Source organism: Micropterus dolomieu, linkage group LG03 (assembly GCF_021292245.1).
Source record: "Micropterus dolomieu isolate WLL.071019.BEF.003 ecotype Adirondacks linkage group LG03, ASM2129224v1, whole genome shotgun sequence".
Taxonomy (NCBI): domain Eukaryota; kingdom Metazoa; phylum Chordata; class Actinopteri; order Centrarchiformes; family Centrarchidae; genus Micropterus; species Micropterus dolomieu.
Genome location: NC_060152.1, coordinates 28,217,452 through 28,241,817, shown reverse-complemented (window position 1 = coordinate 28,241,817; position 24,366 = coordinate 28,217,452). Strand labels below are relative to the sequence as shown.

General features: G+C 40.5%; 1 protein-coding gene and 1 long non-coding RNA gene across 3 annotated transcripts in view; both read right to left on the bottom strand.

Annotated features, from left to right (window-relative positions):
• Positions 1-298: 298 nt before the first annotated feature.
• Positions 299-3,330, bottom strand: LOC123968494. The gene is made up of 3 exons (XR_006824475.1): positions 3,198-3,330; positions 3,052-3,093; positions 299-417 (listed from the first exon to the last, which is right to left on the bottom strand). It is a non-coding gene; the product is annotated as an uncharacterized LOC123968494 (long non-coding RNA).
• An 8,990-nt stretch (positions 3,331-12,320) lies between these two features.
• The window catches only part of faxcb (failed axon connections homolog, metaxin like GST domain containing b), a 16,022-nt gene continuing 3,976 nt past the window's right edge, over positions 12,321-24,366 (bottom strand). For both annotated transcript variants that reach the window (XM_046045079.1, XM_046045078.1), the window contains 5 exons: positions 21,848-21,983; positions 20,810-21,006; positions 17,061-17,278; positions 15,001-15,117; positions 12,321-14,430 (listed from right to left, as the gene is read on the bottom strand). In XM_046045079.1, the coding sequence (XP_045901035.1) occupies positions 14,111-14,430; positions 15,001-15,117; positions 17,061-17,278; positions 20,810-21,006; positions 21,848-21,983 (988 nt within the window). In that variant the 3' untranslated portion in view covers positions 12,321-14,110. The remainder of the gene's footprint in view (positions 14,431-15,000; positions 15,118-17,060; positions 17,279-20,809; positions 21,007-21,847; positions 21,984-24,366) is intronic.

Here is a 24,366-nt window from a genome sequence, read left to right as displayed (position 1 = left end):
TCTTCTTATCACTGATCACTGGTTGATGCTCAGAAATCATCATTGCTCTTTTTTTAGTGAATGGTGTAGTTGTTTGTTTTTTTTTTTTGAAAGCTACAATATGTTAAAGGAATACTCTTAAAACTGAAACTAAGAGAAATAGTCCAGCCATTTCTACAGGACAGCAATATTTAAATGGGTAATAGCTAGGTCAAAGGCAGCAAGAAAAATTGTTCTTGATCTAAACCTACCTCAGTCAAAGGTGTTGTTACTTTTTTCAGTGTTTCCCACTAAGTAAAGAGACAGACAGGTAGAAAAACACACAACAGTTGAGAAACATCAGACCTGAGGCAGAACAACTTTTTCTCCTTTCAACGCCTCTGTGATGCTGCTAACCCTGGCAGAGTTGACGTTGTTGGATGATGAAGACATCTCATCCTGAAAAGATCAGAAAAGACAGAAAACAGCAGACACATAATTGTTTTGTCTGAGTAATACAGTATGTGGCATCAATTGTGGGGGGAAAAAATCTATGCAGTCATATCTATATACATCAGGATGATATTAAAATTTCAAAGGCACTTGAGGATGTCTTGGTAGATTTAAATAGACTGGCCTATAGGACGAAGCAAACAAAATATAGTAACAATAAGACAAATTGGAATCATGTGGACATTAAGGAGATATGTGGATGGAGATTTGAAACAAACAAGTGTAGATTACTGCATATGGTTCATGGGGTGTGCAAAGAAACAAGTCAGAAATAAAGCAGCACAGTGTGCGTATAGTATCATAAAACAAATGTATAAAATATATAGTCGAAACTAAATGGGAAACATATTTTAAGTTGAAACACTTTTGAAATCACTGCCACAAGGAGGTAAAAACAACATATTGCCGCTTTTCACATGAACAAGTCTACAGATGGACCTGAAAAATATAGATGTGCAGCGGAAACATACATCTTATCAACATATTTATTTCAGGAGCAGATAACAACAACGTACAGACTGTGATGGGGAGTCGAGACGACTCCAGCTGTCTAACAATAAGCAACTGTGCCATATACAGTCCACAGGAGCAGTGAGAGTGCCAAGCGTATCTGCATTGTTGTGTTGTGTCAGTGTCATTACCAGTAATCTAAGCCAACGGAGGAAACTGTTTAAAATGAGTTAAAATCTCTCTGCAGTGGCCAAACCTTTGATTTCCATTTAACTGGTGTTTCTATAGGCCTGTGAAGGCTATTTCACATGCAAACCCCCTCTGCTAACTGCCCCCCAACCCCACCTTTTTATTCCCCAACCCTCTCATCCCCTCTCCACACCATTTGCGCCAACAATACCCCTCTCACTGCACCACCCCACTCTCAACAGCTTCTGTGGAATTTATTCAAATATTTTGACATTTCGCCTCCCCTCACTTCCCGAGCAGAAATGATTTGTGACAGCTGGAGATGGGCTCGGTCGAAGGAGCTTCCTCCAACACCCTGCCTTCTTTTTCCCCCCCTGTCCTTCTTTGTAGATAGGCCGATTTTTCTCTTTCGACTCCCATCTTTTTTCCCTCCTCCTTTATTCACCGCTGGTCCTCCTGTCAGCGGGCGAAGGCCTTGAAAGCTCCTCTCGGTTTTTTTTCATGTGACTCCACAGTGTGATAGACAAACTGGGTGATATTCCTCTATTTGTTGACATTTTGTGTTTGCTGTCTTTTTTGTGTCTTTTGCTCAGTGCCCACCTACTGTTTGATCCTGTACTGACACCATGTATTGGCAGCACAGAGGGTAATCCTCCTATGAAACAGCTTTCATCTGAATCCTCTGAGGCTACAGTGCAACAATAGCAACAAGGATTCCTTTTATTGGTTTTAGAAGATAAGGATATTAATAAGATGATCACTATTATAGAGTACGATCACCTGCAGAATGATGTACACATAATACAATAACTCAAATCTGAACTACCAACAGTTTCAAGGTTTTCCCACATGCATTTCAATAGGTGATAAACTGATGGAGCATCAAAATGGGAAAGCAGTGGATGTGACAACAGTGTGCGGACTACAGCGCTGTGCGCTGACAACAAAGACTCCATTTGAATAATGCTGCTCATTAGCTGGGGGACAGGGCCTTTTTCCATTGGCGCCTGTCCCTGGTCACTTTGCACCGCTGCAATAGACAAACACACACACTCTACACCAAGGTTGTCATCCATCACCACACCGAGAGAAAGGTACAAGCAGCACAAGACAAATGTGTTTCGGTTTTTTACTCCGTCCACTATGATTAGACGTTTCCTCTAGTGGAGCAGCATCACAGCATCTACACAGAGAGAATAAAGTGATGCCAGCTCTCTCACACTGTACATGGTGACATCTGAAAAGACCTATTGAAGACAGATCTGAAAATCCAGTGAAGAGTTGAGCTGCTGGAAATCCTTTATCTACTCCAGTATCAGCACACTCAACAATAATGAACCTCCTGTATCACCAGACACAAACGCACTGATCAGTAGACCTGGCATCTAAACAGGATGTTTCTTTTGAGTCACAGTCAGACGCGGTGCTGTCGATTTGTCTGTTAGGATTTCTTTATTCTGTTGAAGGATTAGTTTAACATTTTGGTAAATACGTTTATTCACTTTCTTGACAAGAGTTAGATGAGAAGATGCTAGCCTTAGCTTAGCATAAAGATTGGAAAACAGCTAACCTGACTCTTCATCCCCCCCAGCACCTTTAAAACTTACTTATATCTTAAGACCAACTAGCAGAGACTCCTAGTGCCAAGGCAAAACATAATCTGGCACATAACCCCCCAAAACCACACTGTGTTGTTTTGCCCTTGGGCTTTTGTAAACAACCATGATATAACATGTTAATTACTGAGCTTTAGAGGTGCTGATGGGCAGATTTTGTTACCTTTGGACAGAGCCGAGCTAGCTGTTTTGGCTTCATATTTACAGTACTGATATGACAGCAGAATCGATATTCTCATCCAACTCTCAGCACCAAAGCAAACCAAAACTATTGCTTTAACAGGACCATTTTATGTTTATGTTTGACCATTTATGTTTAACTCACCGTATCAGGCAAATCCATCTGTGAACGTGGACCAACGCATCCCTAAAAGATTTAATTAGTCAAGAGCAAATCCTTTATACAAATAAAAATCTTGAAAACTAAATAATTTGATTTAAAAAGAATACATTGTGACTGTTTGAACAGACCTGAGGAAAATCCAACTGTAGCTCAATAAAAGGAGAGAATCAGTCATCTGCCAAGGACAGCCGGAGCTAATAAGTGTGTAACATGATAGAAAAGAAAATTAGTTCATAGCTGTCATCTTCTTGATGAAGAGGCAATCAAAATCAAAGTGAATCATTCCGTGAGGAGGATTGTGTTTTGGAATTCAAATGGGCAATGCTTCAATATGACAAATCAGCCGGTGTGGTGCATGTTGATTGATTCCATCCATGAAAACCTAATAGATTTAGCCCTCTGTGAATTTGGCTCTCATTAACCTCGCAGCATTTTCATATGAGAATGTATTGGAGCCATTTTATCCACCACTCAAAGGCAATTCACTGGGTGATAAATCCTTTGGCTTATCTGGCTGCAGGTGACAGCACAGCAGAGCACTGAGGCTGACTGGGGCACAAACACAGAAACACACTCAAAAACGCATGCACACACACATATTCACATTCCACATAAACACATACAGACACATTCTGCAGACACACACACACACACACACACACGCACTTTCTTGAAGGGGTCGCCATGGTGACCCATGAGTGGAAAAAAAATTGTGATCCGACCGGAACCGAAGACATGCTTCTCGACCCAAGCGACCAGCTGCAACAGAAAAATCTTCCTCTCAGCTCCCCGAAAAAAGAAGAGGAGTAAGAAGAAGAAGAAGCAGGGGGAAAAAACAGAATTCAATTACACAGTCGAAACCCACTCCTTGCCCTCCGGGAGTGATATCAGCACCATTTAAAAGTCTGATTACTCACAAAACCAATAACATTTTGACTCCTTGGTAATGGACCAGTAGATTAGAAAATTTAGATTACATTTAACTGCCTGTAGATTCTCATTAAAACGCCACCAACTAGTTAGAAACAATAGGTAATTAAGAGTGTAATGAAGCGCAGTAGCGTTAGCACACGTCGGCTGTATGTTACTCTTGTGGGACCCAGCCTTACTTTGCTCTTATCCTGCAGCAAAGCCATACCAGCGTCTCATTTGGGCAATACGACATATTTAATTAGATTAATGAATTTCAGTGACGTCTCTGCGGGGTTGGTTGTGCTCCGTACGGTGACAGTATAACAACAGATTATATATTAGGGGAGGCCTGGAAGCTGCAGGCAGGCCGGCGCAGGATGGTCCCTCGACAGAGGCGCGACGTGTGACAGTTTGGGTGGAACCTGTCTCAGGTTTACTCCTGCTAAATTGTCAAATGCAAATAATCATAAGCAAATGTGCTGCAAGAGTAAACACAAACTCGTATCCAAAACTGCAGATTTGATTTAGCAAAGTGAGGCCTATTGAATTAAACATGATTGATTGTAACACAGGGAGAACACAAATAGAGGCAAGAAAGCCCAGGGTGATAAATGGGTTAGCGCCCGTGTTTAGCTCTAAGCTAGTCTCTGTGCTCTGCCGGCCACAAGTAAATGCTTCTGAACAAAGTAAAGACTAAAGGAATAGAAACGGGTCTGTGACACAAACTTGTTTAAAATACTTGGAGACTTCAGCCTCTTGAACTGTCATTCAAATTGTGAAATGTGGAGGAACTCCAAAATGCAGATAACGCAGATACTGCAGGAACATGAATGACATATATATAACATGATATGAGTTTAAGTGTATTCACCTCTGCCACCCTGACACTTCTGTTTTCCATTACAGCATTTCAGTGTCACATGGCTGCTTCTATGTAGAGAGTCTTACCTTACTCTATCCTTTTGTGTGGTGGAGACAGACAGTATTTCTCTCTCAGCACAACACAGAGTGCTCAATGCACAAAATTCCAGGCTTTAGCATCAAGTTTAGTCTCAGGTTTATGTAAATGTTTCTGATTAAGTTTTAGATTTAGACGTATATTAAGATTAGACTTGAAGTTTATAGTTTTTTATTGTTTAGCTCGATTCAGAACTGGAACATAACTTGATTTGGTCATAACTGAAAACACACATCATGGGGGAAACAATTACACAACACAAAAAGAGAATACAACCTCAATTTGCAAAACACAAGTACTTTAAAGAGTAACCCTATTTAAGTTGACATTCAACCACCTTTAATTTACTCCTTGTGCTTGGTTCTAAAGGTGAAGTCATTAGCAACAAACAACACTATAGAAATATTTATAGGCTGTCCATCCTAAACACTTTCTGTAGTTTCAGTGCTTGCTGTTGTTTCTGACAACACGTTTAGACCAGCTTTCTTTTGTAGTATCACACTGCCCTCTATAGGGATGAATCCCAACTGCACTGCATTAATCCTCAACACATGGAAGTGTATTTCAGTGATGAACCCCCCAAGCTTTCCCAGCGGTGATCTACATTTTAACACGGAGAGAATTACATTTTGCTGAGAAGCTTTTTAGCAATACTTCCCCAGCTAATCTTGTTTCAGTGTAAACTGTAAATGGCTTGCTTTGTTATAACTTTTGTGGTGATTTCAGTGACAGGCACAGATGTTGCACTGTATATATACACAGACTGTATGTGAATCACAAGGGATGTCTAGAAAACGCAGATACACACCTCCAACCTGGCAGGGTGTTTGTGCATGTAAACACTTGAATAATTGAGCCAGATTCAAACACATCATCTCTCCAAAAGGAGTCATGGAGGAGGAGGAGGAGGAGGAGGAGGAAGAGAAGGAGGAAGAGGAAAGAGAGGCAGAGCAGATGGCCCAGTGCAGATAGACTCAGAGACTGGGAGCGAGGAGTGTTCTCTGAAGGACGAGATCTTGTATTGTTGTGGCTGCGAGGGCCGCTCTGTCACACAGCATACCAGGGGTCCCCAAAGAGCCAGGGTCTTACGGTGTCAATGTCCCCCCAGTCCTCATCCCCAGCCCTAGCCTATTGTCATTCCTGTTTTTTAATTTCTCAAGCGCAATCAAGTGTGACACAAACTGTTTACCTAGCGTGTCTGCCACAACCAGGAAGAGAAAAGGAGGAGGAAAAAAAGCCAGGATCTCGGCACAAAATAATCCTCCATAATACCAGAGAGTTTAAAGAGGCTTTGCCAATATCTCCCCGAACCCCCCCTCCACCTCTCTTTGCTCTTATGAAAAAAAAGAGAGGGGAAGATAAAGAGGAAAAAGGGGAGGGGGTGGAACACATCAGAAGAAAGCTGTTAAATTCGCCCCTCAGTCTCGTTTGGGATTGCTAATTATTGTTTTTAGAGTACAACAATTGGGGTATTAGGGCATAAGCGGCTGGAGATAACATCCAGAGGAAGGCGAGGGGAGGGAAAGGGAAGAGGAGCATGGGGAAGAAAGATAATGGGTTGACAGAAGGGGAGCTACGATAGGGTCTAGTCCATGGCGGTGTCTCTGTCTTTCTGCGACAACACTCGACAGTAAAGAGACTGACTGACTCACTCTGTCTCCAAGGATCTTGAAAAGTGAAGGAAAAGTTTTGAATGTTGGACAGTTTATGAGTTATAGAAAGGGAAGGAGAACAGAAGTTACCACATTCATCAGATGACGTCAACTTCTATATATAAAAAGTATCTGTGGCTGTTGCAGGACTGTAACAAGCATGTCTAATCATGGAATTCAGTCCTGAATATATTCATTGGCTGGCCTACCTGCCTACCTGCTCACACTCTGCCCTTGCGCTCACTGCGCATGAAAATGTGTTTTAGGAAGTGGCTTAAGAGGGAGACCTGAAGGGAGGCGGTGGGATTTTTTGGTTGAATACTTTCAAAATCTAGCTACCTCAGCTTTAAATCTGCTATAATTTATATGTTTACATTAGGTTCTATGTGTAACTTTCAGAAAACCCTTATTATTAATGACGCCTGTGGCCGTTAACTGAACAGTAGTTAGCATCCTGCTTGATATACAGATCAAAAGTAAGAGAGATCAACGACTTGTCTCAAATTCTTGACTTACATATTACGCAGCCATCTAGATTTATGGGAGCATCCAATTAAAACTGATCCACCTGGAACAAAAAAACAACATCTCTCTCTTTCTGGAAAAATTCTGGACACTCAAATGTGGGAAGTTGTTACACATCCAGTGATGAACCTCTGAGAAGTAGTTCTCTACTTTCTAAAGCTGGTAGGGCTGTCACATTGGCTGTTAGAGGCAGATGGATGTGTGTCGTCGGCATAGGAATGAAATTTATGTTGCATCGTAATGTTTTTTGACATGGCCAAGTGGCAGCGCACGCACAAAGAACAAAAGTGGTTCAAGTACTGATCCCTGTGGAGCTCCTTCTTTGAACAGGATGATACAGTATTATAAACAACACGTTGTGGTTTTGCCACTCAGATGTGACTCTACCTGTTTACCAGCAAGTTTATTGAATACATGGGCCACATGAGTATCCTGTTGGGTCTGTTGGCATTGGTAGACAAAGCTTATAAATGACACAATATCTCATCTAACACGACCATTTTGTTCCAGTAAAGAAAATACTTAAAGGAGAACATATCAAAGATACTGCATGGTATCTTATGAACACTAAAAGGCAGGTGATGGCTTGTGTCCCACAGGAGAGAAGAAAGCATCCTGGCACACACTCATACATGGTATGAAACACACACACACACACACAACACACACACACACACACATACTGGCTTTTATCCTGTGAATGAGCAGGCCAGCCAAAGTCATCTGGAAGCTTCCACATGCCAATGAATAAATAAAGCTGTAATTAGTAAAGAAAACAGCGCCACCTGTTGGTGTTCCACCCCTGTGAACTCAAACCATTATAGGGTGCTGTGGGAAACACCTGAGCATGCAAAGGCTGTGTGTTAAAGGGTTGGCACACGTGTACAATGAGTGTGTGTAAGAGAGAGGAAGTTTTGTCATGTGGGCCACCCGTGTAACCATGTGTGCTGTATGGCGTCCATTTGTAAAGAGGCTTACTGAGCATATGTGTTGGTATTGTGAGAGAGTGTGTGTGTGTGTGTGTGTGTGTGTGTGTGTGTGTGTTTGTGTGCTCCTCCGTGTACTCGTGTGTTTGTGTAGGGGTCCAACTGTGTGTCCTGGGGCCCACCTGGCAGCGCTGTGCAGATTCTAGGGCCTGAGCAGCTGGCCTGGGGGCTGGTGAGGGTGTTTGGTGGGGGGAGGTTTGAGAGGGGTGTGGGGGGGTCTTCCATGGCCCCTGTCCCACCAGACCCAGACAGTAGGAGGCAGATGGACAGGCCACAGCCACTGCCAGAGGGCCAGAGGGGCCACGGGGCTGAGGGAGAGGGCCAGCCAAGACCAAGTGAGCTCACACACGCACACACATAATAATAAATAGAAATTAAAACAAAAACACAAAACTGATTGAATTTTTAATGATCATTAAATGCTAGTTAAACAATTTCTTCCCTCATTTTTAAATTTCATTCAATTACATTTTAAAATTTATATGATATACAGAGAAATTCAGAACAGATCATAAGAACTACGATTGAAAGATATAGTTGCGTTGTTTAAGATCTGTGGTGTGCAGTGCATTTCATTAGTTTTGTTGTAATTTGCATTTTTAGTGGCTCCACTAACCCTTAATGGAAAATACCATTTTGTTACAAGTTGGATCATATTTTCATAGTGTTGACTATCATTTATATGCTAAGTATTTGTTCACCAAAGTAATAGCAGAGCTCTGGGAATACACCAGCATTGCCAAAAAGACGTTTGACAGGGTAAGAAGCTTGAGCAGTCAGGTGAGGACAATGTTAACAGAAATGCCAGACATGTTGGCCAAAGCCGCAAAAATAAGTTCCAAATTGTAAAGAAAATGACTTGCCTACTTCGGCTTGTGAGTCCCAACATTTCTCACAATTCCTTTTGAAAGCAGGTCGAGAATAGCTTGGAATATACGGTATAGCCTTTATGACTAAATGAAAAAAGTTGGTATCAGTACTTCAACAACTGATTTGCCCTGTATGAGCTCTGAAAGGTGGCCCTTGCGTTTGATTCTTGTGGCACTGACGCCGAATCCTGATGTTCCTCACTGATGTTAGCCTATATTTTTTAGCCACACCAGAGACGTGGGCCATGATTCGGTCAACCAATTGGTCGGTCAGCCCATTAGTTTGGTTCAGACTGAAAATATCTACAATGTACAGACATTCATGGTCCCCAGATAATGGGAAAAAGAAAACGCTAATCACTTTGGTGAGCCTCTGCCCTTTCCTCTAGCGTCACCAATGAGTTAGACATTTATGTGTGTGAGTGAAATATCTCAACACCAATTGGATTGAAACAACTTTGGTGATGTCTTTGACGTTTTGTCTAGCACCATCATTAGTTTATAATTTCAAATTTGTCCAATACTTAGGTTTATGGCTAAATCAGCCTCAGCTGTAATTTGTGTTTGGTGCTTATTAGTAAATGTTACAATGTAACACACTAAACTAAGATGGTGAATATGGTAACTATTATACCTGCTAAACATCAGCATGTTAGCATTAAAACTGTGACCATGTCAGCACACTGAAGTTAGCTCAAAGCTCAAAGCACCGCTGTAGCCTAATTTAAACACTTAATTGGTATTCAAGACTGCACTACTGCACATGTATTAATGTGCATGACACACAGATGCTCATAAACATACATCCACTAATCATCAATCATTAAACCCTCTGAAGCTGATTCTAAACATGCAAAAGAAGAAAGATGTTTACTTAAACCTCTGCCCCAAAACACCATACGGAGGAGTGTTTTAAACACAGTGATTTAAAGACAATATGTTAAGAGTGTGTGTGTAAGATTGACACACAGTTTATGGTGAACATGTATAGGTGGAGGTGGTGGTGGTGTGGGAGGTAGCCACCGGCTCCAGTAGTCCAGAGAGCCACAGATGCTCCACTGTTTGTGTGTTGACTCTCTGTAATTTGTTTGCTCTAATTTGTTTTGCCGTGCCAGGGGAGTTCCGATTTTAATTTTGCTCTGTGTGTGTTTACCCCTCTTTGTGGATCGCTGATCTGTTAAGCAGAGAGAAAGAGAGAGAGAGAGAGAGAGAGAGAGAGAGAGAGAGGGAGAGACAGTCAGTGTGGAGGGTGGGCTGTTCAGAGAGCCAAATTAAAAAAGGAGCAGTGCAGATTGTTTTAAGCTCTGGCAGCCCCTTCGGGCCCAAAGGCCTTGCTCACAGGCTGCACCTGCTCCGTCCCCCGGGAGCCTGGTTCCTGATCCGTGGCCCTCGCTTCTCATCCCCGGGCCCCTAGCCCAGCCGCCTCCTCATCTCATCTCATCTCCTCTTCTCCTCTCCTCTCCCTTCTGCAACCTCCATTCTCCTCCTCTATCTTCCTCTTAAAACTCTTGATACTCCTTTCCTCCTCCCCAGTGACTTCCCTCTTTCCCTTCACTCCTCAGTCCTGGCCTCTTCACCCCTTCTCTCCTCTCCACCACCTGCTCCTCTCCTCCTCTTTATCCTTCCTTCTCCTCTTGCTCCTGGTTACTTCCACCTTTTGTTTCGCCTCTTTGCCCTGGTTCAACTTCCTTCTAGCCCCCTAATTTTTCCCCCACCCCTGTTGTAACTTTTCCTCTTCCAGTTCCTGCTCCTCTCTCCTCCTGTCTCGCCTCCAGCGGCTGGCAGAGTCTTAATCAGCCCCCCTCCGCACCTGAATGATTGCGACTTGTTAGCCTGATTGAAAACACACAAGTGCACACATAAAATTCAGTCAGAGTTATGACAACATAACACAATCTGTGGGCTATTATGATTACCAAACTACAGTGCAGAACTCAATAAAACAGCATCATGACATCAACACCCTTTTATTAACCTGAGACACGTGATAAGTTAGTAAATTAAACTCACAACGATGGCCTGTTTCAAATTGTCACAGCTATTCTTTATTGAAATCATCCACTCGCTCCAGTTTGTGACTGCACTTCCATAGTTAGTTTGATCAGTCAGTCAGCTCCACATACAGTATGGTACACTTTGTCACACATACAATATTTACATTACCCCAGCAGTAATGTTATGACACGGTTCCAATAACAAGACATTTAATTTTAATATGGCTTGATTAAAGCAGTCCAACTGTATATGATGTCCAGCCTGGATGAGGTGACTGCAAAGTACACAGCCCAGGCCAGGATGCGAACCCCAGGACGACACGATGGAAGAAGGTTGTCTCTAGAGTCCCAGTATCTGGATCAAACTCCGGCCTTCTGTCACTAACTCACCTATCTATAGTCAGGCTTCTCATTTGAAGGGTCACTTCATCCAAACTGCAAAAAAACACATCTTCACATATTTTATTACCCCAAGGTGTTTATGGTGCTCAGAGCATTGACAAATTATATTTAAAGCTGCATTAACTGACTTTTTGACCACTTGGGGGCTGCAGAAACAAGATGTAAACACTGATATATTATGTGGCAAGCATGTTAGCAAACAGTTGCTTGTCTACACATCTAGCAGACATGGAGGAACAGTGGTATTCATCTGGAGCCATGTTTCTGGTCCTGCTTTTTGCCATCCACCATCTCCTGAGGGAAGTATCTGTCCGTTAAGCAGCTAAATGTTCCAGCATGTTCACCAGCTACAAGCACCAGCTGTAAATTTGTGTGTTTGCTGTTTGGTGCTGGGCAGGTAGGGTATAGTGGGTTTATCAAAGCGTTTTTAATGAAAACAGCTGCCTGCTGCATTAAAAAATTAGAGCTGATGAGAGGTAATTCTCTATGGAATCGAAAAAGCATGTCCAGAGAGGCTGCTGGGGCTAAAGCTGTCCCTTTCAAATTTAAACCACCATTTGACAGGAAAAGCATTTTGGATTTGACACCATACATGGAAAAATCATGGATAAAGGTAAGTCTGTTAATTACCTTGCAGTAACATTGTCACAACAACACATCCAAAGTCCCTGTTAGCGCAACATTTATGTGAGTGGAGGCACCGCGAATAAACATAACGTCAAAAAAAGTGGTTTAGGATTATGCTATGTGTACAATTTATGTTAGCTATCATTAGCTTGAACTTGATTTTATTTGAAAAAGTGATATTACAGTTTTCACTGGAGTTAATTTTAACCAAAGAAATAGCCCTTGTGAAAACTGTTGACAGTGTGTCCTGTGTCCTGTACTGAAACAGGAACTGGATGGATTTTAAATTTTTGATGTCTGTTTTTAATACTATGAGCACCACAAACAAAATTCCATCCCTCTTTATTGTATTGAGGCAGAGGTAGAAATCTTACAGATATATAAATATATCTGCATTTACATGTATATCGGAAACCTGGAAAAATAAAACCAAAGCTATCTGCATGGCTCAATAATGCTCTTTCTTTTGTAATTTGGGTGAACTGACCCCTAAGTCACATCTACTCTATATGTACCAATATCTTTTTACAGCCATCGTATTGCCATTACGAGCACTTCCACCAAGCTAAATGTGAAAAAAAAGCAAACACTTCCCAACACGTATTGGTCCATTTTACAGCCATGATTTTTAAACTAACAATGTTCAGTTCTGTTGATTTGGTATTCTGTCTCTCCAAAAACCCTTCATCAAATGCTTCATTGACGACATTCACACCCAGTAAAATTCATACACACAATGCCAACATAAGCTGCACAGTCCCCTCACAGCACAATCAGAACACTCAGCGTCCTGTACTACTGATATACACTTTTATGTTTTCCATTCATTTGTCCTATCCTCTATCACTATAGCAGAAAGCTCCCATTGAAATAAGGTGAAAATTAATTTCCATTAGTGCAAAATAACATCTCTCTTTGAGAGCAATAACAAAACATAGATTAACAAAATATATATATTTGACACATTAGATCATATAGACAGAATAATAAAGTGGCACTGATAATAAATTATATCACAACAAAAACTGTCACAGACTATTTTCACCAATTTCTTTAGTCTGAGAGAACTAAGGCTGATTTGTTGCAGTATGCAAGTATGCAGGCATACGCACATCACACCTACACACCTACACACACACACACACACGGACAGGTTACCTATGAATGGGAACCACAATATTAAAGTTTAGGACTGAAGGAGAAATCATTTGCTGTGTTAAATAGACTGCAGGTCCTCAGGGTGGAATGACCTTGATGTTACAGAATAAAGGACGCATAAGGCTGACTGCTGACTCCATCTAGTGGTCAAATGTACAATTTACAGCTTTATACATTAACAACAAAGTGCAAGCAAATAAGGATGATAAACGGTAAATGAAACAGGCACATATCTGCTCATTTTCCTTCTGACTTACCAGATACCATCGGCCTACATCTGGGGTTGCGGTCTGATGACACATACATTATGTTTTGATACAGGTTCTTCCCACATACAGTAGCATAAAGGACATGACATGAGGATCAATCTAGGGCATAGACTGGCACTCAGTGTCATCTGTGTTTCCTCTCCAGCACACTGATGGTTAACAGCTGAGACACAGCAGCTGTTCCTTTTAGCCACATGATCAATCTCCACCCGTTCAAATGGGTTTGTGCATTAAGACACACGGCAGAGTGGTGATTAGTTGCATCGTTTCATAGCAAGTGAAGTGCCACCTGTCTTGTCTACAGCACTCTTCTGTCGTCTCCGCACTTTTCATGAGATGTTTCCTTTGTGTTAACCTTTCACACCAGCTTCCGTATCTTGGGACAAGACAAATAAGGCAAAGAGAAACTGCCACAGGGACAGTTTTGACACTACAGGAAGGGATAAACCATACAATAGCATGTGTATTAAGAGATTCCATTTGTATGCTCTGCATAATAATACCCAGTCCGTCCATCTGGAAGGTATATCATTTGGGGTATTAAGAGGTGGAGGAGCTGGAATAGTTTCTTCAGCTGTGAGAGTTGTTGTCTGACAACATGTTCAGGTTGCCAGATTTTTCAGGCTAACCAACACAATTCCAGCCTCCTGTCAGTCTCAATCTGAGAGCCAATCAAAGCTATTGTCAGGTCAAACCTCCAGGTCAGGCATTAACTCCTCCTTAAGATGAATGTCATTGTCAGATCCCGTTCCCACATCTGAGTCAAAGAGTGAGCGGTCAGAGTCCGGGGAGTGTGTGTGCGTGTGTCCGGCAGACTGGCTGCTGGTGTCGCTGCCGTCCAGAGTGTCAGTCCTGGAGAAGAGGCCAAAGTCCAGCAGGCCTGTAGGGGAGCCGTCGTTGCTGCTCTCACTGTCTCCGTCATAATAAAGATCCTCCACCTCCACAAACCACTCGGGCCAGAACCTCCTCCGCATCCGCTCGCAGAACATGGCCAGGTTGATCAACTCTCCTGTAAAAGACATTAGACATGGCAAGTTCACATGCACAAGCTTTTAAAGGTACAGTTAAAGCCAGCAGGAGGTATCACTGGTGCTTGCTGACATTTTGAGTTTGATACAGATGAATCCAATACATCTGGGATACTTTGTGAGACATATTTTGTTTAATCTCTTCACTATGAGCCCTTTCATCATAGATTATGTATCAATACGACAACACAGAATCTTCATTTGGGACATTATGAGCTCTGATTTTGCTCTCTGAAAAGATAAGAGACCCAAGTGTTCCCTACTGTGTGCAAGATGTGAAAGCAACAATCAAAGCCTGTGTCAGCAGCACTTTATGGCAGTAGAATATCACTGCCATCTAGTGGCTGGAACAGAAAAATACATGTATGACAAACCAGCAAGGAAAACTGGAAATGACATTGAAAATTATGCTTATATACTGCAAACAGGGTAATAATAAAGCTCAAACTAAAGCAACATTATCTACAGTGATTATTTAAGGATTTAATTTATTCATTCAATCAATTTAGTTCACTGTTATCTTCTGTTCCACTCATGTCTGATCCACTGACCTTTGATGAGTTGCTCTGGTCGTGTCCCAGGCAGAGTCCACATAGCCTGGGCTAGAAGTCCAAACACTGTAGCATCTAATGTTGACATCTTAGAGCCCATAAAGTACTTCTTATCTCCTACATGACAGAGAAGAAACAGTAATTTGAATAATTTGTTTTTATTTATTGGTCTTTTTTTTTTTTTTTATTTATCTTTTAAGATATTGTTCTAAAATAATAAAACAACATAGAAATAAACACAGTAATGATGGTTAACTGGCAATAGCAACCCTATATTTGTGAGCAAAAAAGTAATCTGAACCTTTTTTGTCCCCCCACAGGCAGCTCAGATGAACTTAAGTACCCCTTCATCAAAAACACTCCTCATTTATTGGAATTTAAACTGGTTAAAGTTAAATAACAAAACAAAGAGTGGATATTGTTATAACATTTTTTCATACAATTAAATTTTCTACTACTACCACTTCTTATCCATGTATCAATCACTTTTAGCTAACTACTGTATTTTAGCTAACGTTAACTATTGCCCATTACTTTTAGCTAGACTAATTACTTCACCTGTTTGTACACTGATTTTAGGTAATTATTTCAACTGTTTGTGCTCCCTTAGCTACCTATTTTATCCGTATACTTTAGCTAACTATTTCTATGTCTAACTGCTAACTAGTTAACTTATAACTAGTTATATAACACAAATGTAAGGATATAGTTTTTTTAATCAAATCATAATTTCTATTTTCTCAAATTAGTTGAGCTTCTACACAATACATCTATGTCCTCATTTACTTAGTAAGAAGTTGTCTGTTTTCTTTGTAGCAGAAGAAAAGGTCAATCTATTGAAATAATTCAGTTCCTTCTGAAGAGACTGATCTCCTCCAACAAGTATCTCACATTACCCCCAACATTGAAATCTGTCATAGAAACGTAGCCAATGTACATGAAACAAAGGGGAACTGATTTACTATAGTAAGGCCAAGTACAAATAGTTCATATTAAGTCTTTGTGGCCTTAAATATGATTTATGCTCAATCAGTGATCTTCTCCTTCCCCGCTTCTTCAGAGAGTACACTTCAAAATAAACAGATTTCCTCTTAAAGCTGGAAGAGCTGCACTTCCTGTTCAGCAACAGCAGATTTTAGATTCACACTTTGGCATTTGAGGATGAAACAGCAAAACATTAAAAGAGAAGCAGCGTGTTAGCAGAGTGCACTGATGCTTCCACTCTAGGAAAACCTTCCATTTTACAACAAGTGGCCATCCGTTGAAATGGCACAAACAGATCGATGCAAATTACGTTTCTTTCCAGCATTTGACTCTTTGTTTCCATCTGAACACTCTGATATTGTATCCCTGTGGCTGATGTCCAGAACTTTCCCTCTTCTCATTCATCCCTTCTATAGCTCACTAAGTACAAACACGGATGCCGGGACAGATACTGTATATTTTGTATTGGCACATATGGAAAGCACATACATGAATACATCTTTGGGATGTTTTCTGCAAGGAAATTAAATACATTTACATGCTACATAATTCTAGGACACACGTTAATTATCGGTTGATATTTTAAAAGTTGCCTTTTCTTCCCAGGATACGTCACTGTGCATATGTGTTCTGAAATAACTGGTGAGAGTCTATAAGTCATTAATGCTAATGCTTCATTAGGCCATTTATGCCAGCCAGAAAAATTGTCACATTTAATCCACCAACCTGAACAATTTGAGACTATCCAGTGCTTTTAGAAACAAAAAAGAATTCTTCCTGCTAATGGCTAGGGATTTGTAGTAACAAATAATGGGTAATGGTTAGTAATATCCCAAATATAAAATCTTGTTATTCTGTAGATTACATGAGTGTAATGTACTGTAAATGCTCCGTATTGTATAGTGCCTTTCTAGTCTTTTCGACCACTCAAAGCCACCCCTATATACATAGGTTATTGCTCATAAATCATGAGGTAAGTGGTAGTCCTAATGGAAAACATATTAATGGCAAAGGTTTAGAGAAGAGCCATAAGAATGCTTATCCACACACACACACACATACAATCCTCTTCCTACCCAGCAGTGTGGCCAGCGTCCTCATGTCTTTCTCCATCAGTGTGTAGACCTCCTCTTTAGAGAAGCGTCCGATGCCATGGCCATACATCTCCCTGCGCACCATGCTGCCGTTCAGGTGACCCAGGAGCCACTTCAGCGTGTCACTCAGAGGGCCGCTCATCGCCAGAAGCTTCTGAGTTTCCTCCAGGTTGTCCACCCACTGACAGTAGGCTATCGTCCTGAAAGAACACACGCAGCATGTTATCACTGGTTCCCTAATTGTGTCAGAGCAGGATTGTCCATTGATCACAGGGTTGGCAGTTCGATCCCCACCTCTTCCTGTCCACATATCAAAGTGTCCTTGGGCAAGACATTGATGGCTGGCCCCTGTGTGGTGTTGCCATCAGTGTGTGAGTGTGTTGCTAGCGAGCTAGGAAAAACTTTGAAAAGCACTTTACTACGATGTATAGACTCAGTACTCAGTCATTTTGTAAAACAAGCGAGTTATATGTAATTTTTCAATATCATCAGCATATGATAATTCCATGATACCAAAAGCAATTCCATACACCAGAACTGCAATTCCTTATCAGCATATGCGGTTCTGAAAATAAGGAAGCGACTGAGTTCGATCTGACCGGCAGGGTGTACAGTAGTGGCAACAATAAGACCTTTTCATTGGAGATTCAGCACTTCTGTCCTGTTTCCAACAAAGCTTTATGTCTATTGACAATTAACCTCGTCCCAATCAATAAGGGAACAACCACATACAGCATGTCCCGCTGCCCATTTATCAGCTGTACTGCTCTCGACTCGCTGCCAGAAGACAACATGAAATATTCAGCCCTTCAAACTGTCAGCTCGGAGTCGGTCGTTGTCTCTCACATAGAAATAGGATGGTGGAGAAAAGATGACATATGCACACAAGAAATTCCATTACAGATTTGGATTTGAACTGTTGGATGACAAACACTCACTTACTGCTGCATTGCACAGTCTCTTTATTGAGTCATTCAGATACCCTCTTGCTTGTGTAAAAAAAGGAAACCTGGGCAGCTACATGAGCCATCATGATGTCAAGTAGAGATTTGTCTTTACAAAAGTAGACAGATCCTGTGTGCAAACAAGCCTGACTCAAAGCCTCTAAATCCCTCTCTAACTCTGCTTCTCTTCATCTGCATCTCCTCCTCTGTGACCATTATAGATTTAATAAAGGACACCAATAGTAGAAACTTGTTTCTCCTGGATTAATCTCTTTAGAACATATATAATGAAAAGAGTAACTGTCTCTGACGTTTGGTACATTCATTGTCGACTCTGCTCTGTTGATGGCTTTTTTTTCCAGCCAAGCTGCTTCTGCTTGCAGACACTAATAAGATTAAGCTGCTATCCCCTTATAGATTTGCACTTTCTCACACCACCCTGGTGGCAATACACAAGTCATGAGCTTCTTCCTCAGCTCGCCTGAATGTCTCATGTCATATTCCTGATGTGGCTAACACTATGAGCCTTCTGTCTCTAGGCTGCCGCCTTCTGTTAGATGACTGGTCTCTTAATATTTTGAATTGAATTAAAGCATCTGGCTGATATTACATCTGGGAGTGGTGACTGTCCTGGGGCTGTATGCTACTTCCTGTAATATTATCTGATACGTCAAAAGGATGTACTGTGCTTTGTTTCCAGAAGGAAAAATCTAGCTTACGTAGTGGATTAAAATATCTAATAAAGATTTTGCCATTCACTTTGAGGAAGGTAGACAGGGGATGCATGAAGACACAGGCAAGTGACCTATTTGTTCCTTTATTCATGTTTTAGTTGCAGTCGGTAGCTTTTTTACCACTTCCACCACTTGGTGAGGTCTTAATTGCCTGAAAGTTGAGGTAGATAGAAATGATTGTGTTGTCACTGATTAATTCAGAATTGCCCTACATATGTATGGAGTGAAGATGCAACTAGAGGACAATGTAATGATTTTTAGGCAAGAGTGTTTCATAACAACTTTGGAGGGGACACACTTGGAGTAAGACTTTATGGAAGCACAAATATGATTCAATTTACTTCACTTTTTTTGCAAGGTTAAAGAAAAACAGAAATCTCCATTGCTACTTAAATGAGCCACTGATATATGAAATGACTTCAATAAAATTTTCGTTACCAAATCAACCATTTGTTTCCAAAAACTCCACTAATTACACCACTTAATTGCGTTTTCAGTTAATTTCAAAATATTGTTGTAGGAAAAAAGTCTGGCTTTTTAGCTACTAAATGCTCCACTATGTTCACCAGCTAGTCCCTAATGTTGTTAGTCTGTCTGTTTGGTGCTGGGCCGGTAGTGTATAGTGGGTTTATTGAATATTTTTTACTGAAAACAGTTGCTTGCTGCTGCTGGAAACAGGACTGATGAGCAGAGGTTGTTTGCAGGTAACAAATCAGGGAGATTAAAGAGGCTAAAATGCACAGTGGAGCTAAATGTAACTGGGTGATAATTCTCCACTGTTAACATAAAACATATTGGTTAGTGCAGCTTTGGGAGAAGTATTGGGAATGAAAATAACATTTCTGAAAGGCTAGTTTTCTTTGTTGGCTATTATCTCTAACAAACTTATAATTCAAGTAACTGCTTAAATAGCAATGGTGGATAAAGCATAACGCACAGTTGCTACAGTTTTTAGATTTTCAGTTTCCTGTTGTCTTATTGTTTATAGCATCATTAATCAGAAGGGCTGGTGGGAAACAGTGTGTGTGTGTGTGTGTGTATGTGTGTGTGTGTGTGTGTATCTAACCATCCATTGCTGCTGTATTGTAGCTCTATAACCCTTCAAAGAGCACCATGCAGCCACACTGCCCTTCCCTGACATAAATAATTCAATCAATAGGTAATGTGGCACAGGGTGGGTGGAGGAGCAGAGACAGGAGATCAAGGAGATGACACAAGGAGACAGGGAGCGAGGATGTGGGTTACATGAATGACCTTAAAGAAATTCATTAGAATTCCCTGTTTACAACACACAGATGGAACAATTTCACATCTATGTTCTACCCAATTACAACATTTGTAAACACACTAAACAGCAAGGCTACATGTGTCAAATCTTCATTTACTGTCTTTGTTAGTAGATGAAAACCATTTAAATGCCCTGAATGCGAGAACTAGGATCCACGTGTTTAGTTCAGAATGTGTAGAGTAGAGGAGAATGGGCCTCATCACACTGATTCAAACAATATCAGATCAGTGCGCGTGTGAGGGAGTTGGGGGACGGTAGGATAGTAGAAGATGGATGGAGCTTTTAGGTAATGGAAAACACTCTGAGCTGTGGGACCAGTGGTAAACGATTTACAAGCAGCAGAGTGTTTCTCACCCAGGAGGTCCTCGTGTGACTCACCACAACAAAGGCTGATAATAACGCAAAACTGATGGTGAGGATTGAGTCAGCCAGGGTTCAAAGGCTGTATAAATAAATAACAATTAAAAATATAGTAAAATAATAAGGAATAATAAAATAGTATCTGTTTTTAGCTGTTAAAATCATTGTTTTTCAATGCGATCTGTGTGGGTGGTTCCTGATACAGTTTAACATTGATGTTAGGCATTAAAATATATATTTAATATGTATAAATATAAAACATTCATATTCGTAAAATTCCTTTATGATCTGATTCTTCCATTGGAATGACCGGAGACGGAAACAAGGCTGCAGCAACAAGCGGAATCAGAATTTCTAACAGGTTTCCACAGACACAGCTGTAACTTGTATGTACGAGCCACCTACCAGTAGAGGTGCTCCTCGACCATTTTGGTCACAGCTCGGGACACAGCTATCTCCTGCGGGGTGAGATTCTTATTGAGGTTGACACCCAGCTTCTCCTCCAAAAAGTCTACGATGAACTCGGACCCTGAAACCTGCTCGTGGTTGTACTCCATCCAGGGCATCTTACCCTGCGGCGACAGCTTCCCGTCAAAGTAATTCTGCAGAGGGAAACAGCTCCATGTGAGAAGAGGCAGGATTCTGGAAACATTTTCTGGTCAAAAAGAGCATGTTGTTACACACACACACACACATTTTTTATGCATTGTTTTCCTGCCGCTGACTTTCAAAATTGTGTATTCTGGTGGTTCCAAACGTTTGGGTCGGGATCCATCAAGGGTCATTCCACTGATTTTGCACACTAAGTTCTGTTTACTCGTCATGAGGAATACTACTCAACCCGTGACAACAGATGTATAATATCTTCTGTGGCTCTGTAAAAGCTTTTTAAAATCTAAAACTGGTTTGAAGTTTGAAAGACGTGGTAATTTACCTGGCAGGAAGAGTGTAATGAAAGATCATAATAGGGTCGCATAGTGGGAATTGTAAGGTCCATTGTTTTGGAGTTTAATGCATACTAGAGCCTTAAAGTTATGGTTGGCTTGGCTTCTGCTGCACAGACTTCGTGTCACACAAGTCAAGCTAACTTTGTGGAAGTGCAATACACAACCACAAGAGAGCATACTTGTAATAATCAATCTTCTTTATGCATTTTGGCACGCCAACACCATGAAAAATCTACTGGCGCACAGAAAGAAATGTGTTTTACAAGTCTGGCAGCAACAGCTGTTTCACTTTGTATAAACATTGGAAGAACTGGGTAGCTAGCATGAGCAGCCATGGCTGAAGAGGCAACATGAGACTACCAGCTACAGCAGGTTGTTTGACCAGCTGGTGATCTCTGGGCAGTGTAGTGCAGAAACGCCACAGGAAAGAGCACTTCAGAGTCCTCTCCTGTAGCTCTGTGTTTAATAAACTCTGAGACAGTCTGTAGAGTATCACCTGGTAAGGCAGATCCACCATGCGCAGGTATGTCTCTATTTTGAGGCAGAAGGGTGAGAGGCTGGGCACGCCATTCTTTGGCCTGGAGAACTGATGGAGGATGATGGCGTCTTTAGAGTCCAACTCATGCTCCTTCCTTCATAGAAAGCACAGATGGAGAAAATCTTTAGTACAACAGTGTTGTTTGAACTAGCACAACTTATTTTCTCAGATCATTTTGCAAGGCCTACTGTATAAGATGACCAACTGTGTTTTGTGTTTTTATATATTTAAATGTACCATCCATACTTTGTGGTGTCAAACCAAACATCCATTTATCTGCCACCTTAAATAAAAAAACACTAATGTGACAATAATATCTGCTTTTGAGGAATCATTTGGCTGTTTCTTCAGGGAGGAAATTAAGATATCTTTAACCCTGCTGACTATGTGTACACACCAGCAGGCACAATAGTAAAGAGAGCATTGATCCAAACCTAAAATGCAGCAATGGAATAATCGGATTAAAACTGAGAGTGAACTGTGTTACTACCTGTTTTCTAGGTCAGCCAATGCTGTGAGATAAATTGAATGCAGCATCTAAACAGACAGCAGCACTTGCTGAGAGGAAGAGGTCACACCTGTATTTTATTATAGCACGGTGACAAGCCAGTGAGTCCCTGTGTCCCCGAGCTCTGCTTTATTTTAAACACTCTCAACCACCCACCAACATGCATACTTTTATTTTCAGCAACTCTGGTGGCTTCACTTCAGGCAATAGCTTTGTGCAGGCCTACATTTTGTTGTCCTGGTTGAACCCCGTGAAATAAAATATGCACTCTGTAAATCTGCAAGTGAATTAAAGGTGGTATTTACGATTTCACTCAATATTTCAGCTTGTCTATTTTGTCATATGTAAATGATTACTTATGTGTACTTGTTTATGTTAAGTTTATTTCACCAAAATGACCGTTGAAAACAAAGGTATCATAGTAACAATATCTGTTTTAGGGTAGATTGTCAAAATATCAAATTATGTGTGTGTATATCGTCTGTATCACTTTCACAGTGGAGCTGAGCGGCATTAAGAGCTTCTGTGAGAATTAAAATGATTGACTAAATGAGTCATCACACTGCTCCAGTTTCAAGCTGGACATTTCCCATCGCTCAGCTACAGTCATCCTGTATGCCTGCTGTCTGAACACAAACAATTATAAAATAGTCCTACTGATTTACCATCCAGACTGACATAAAATAGGGCATATAAAAAACAAAAAATAATTTAAATTTTTCTGATCCTGATGTTTTCCATAACACATAAACACGACCTGTCAACGCTTTTTTACTTAACTTTTTCACTTAAGCAGCTAAACAGAATTAAGGAGCAATAAAGTTTTGATCTATAGTATCATACCTGAGGTCCCTGCTTCTGGACTGTTTAGCATGTCTGGCCAAAGCTCTTCAAGCCTGAATAATTTAACATAACTGTACATGGGGCTGGCAGTATGTACTCTATTTTTTGTCAAACATTATTTCATGAATAATACAATCAGTTATTAGGTATAACTAGCTAAACATCATGCAGTCTAATACTGCCTGCATTAACTTTAAGATTACATTTTTGGTAAAACAGTTAGTCTACCCTCAGTGATATAAATGGTTTGGCAAACTGCTACGAACACCTCTCAGTAGGAAACAATACAAATCAACAACACCCCAAACTACAACCTCTAAAATTACTATAAAGTTACATCAACACCTCTCTAAAACACAGCTTTGGACTGTGATGTGATTGTGTACGATCTAACTGAATTCCCTGTTGAGCTGAGCTAAAGGCCGCTGTTTAAAGACACAGTTTGACTTCCCCTGTAATGTTTTAACCCTGAGGTACTGTTTGGGGTCCTAGACACAGCTCAGAGAGCATACAACTTTGTTCTATCACTTTATACTTCATGACTTTTCCTACTTTTAAACATGATTTTGAACCGATGACATGTTTCAGAAGTCGGCTACAGAAACTGACACATTACCTTTGGGACTGTCATATTCTCTATGCATGTGACTGGTGTTGACTGTACTTTTTAGTCTATTTGAATTTCTCTTATTGTTGTTTTATAACAGCCTGTTCATAAGAGGTCTGACCTTTCTGGGGTAAATAAATACCAACTGTATATTTATATACATGAATAACAACACTGCACAATACTATACAACAATACATATAGTATACTATACTATACTATATGTCTTTGTTGTGAACGACTTTTTGGCAAGCAAAATTAACATATACATGTCTTTGCATAGCACATGAGAGAAAAAAAACATACATATATATATATATATATATATATATATATATATATATATATATATATATATATATATACATATACATACATATATATATATATACACACATACACACATATATATATATATATATATACACATACACACACACATATATATATATATACACATACACACACACATATATATATATATACACATACACACACACATATATATATATATATATA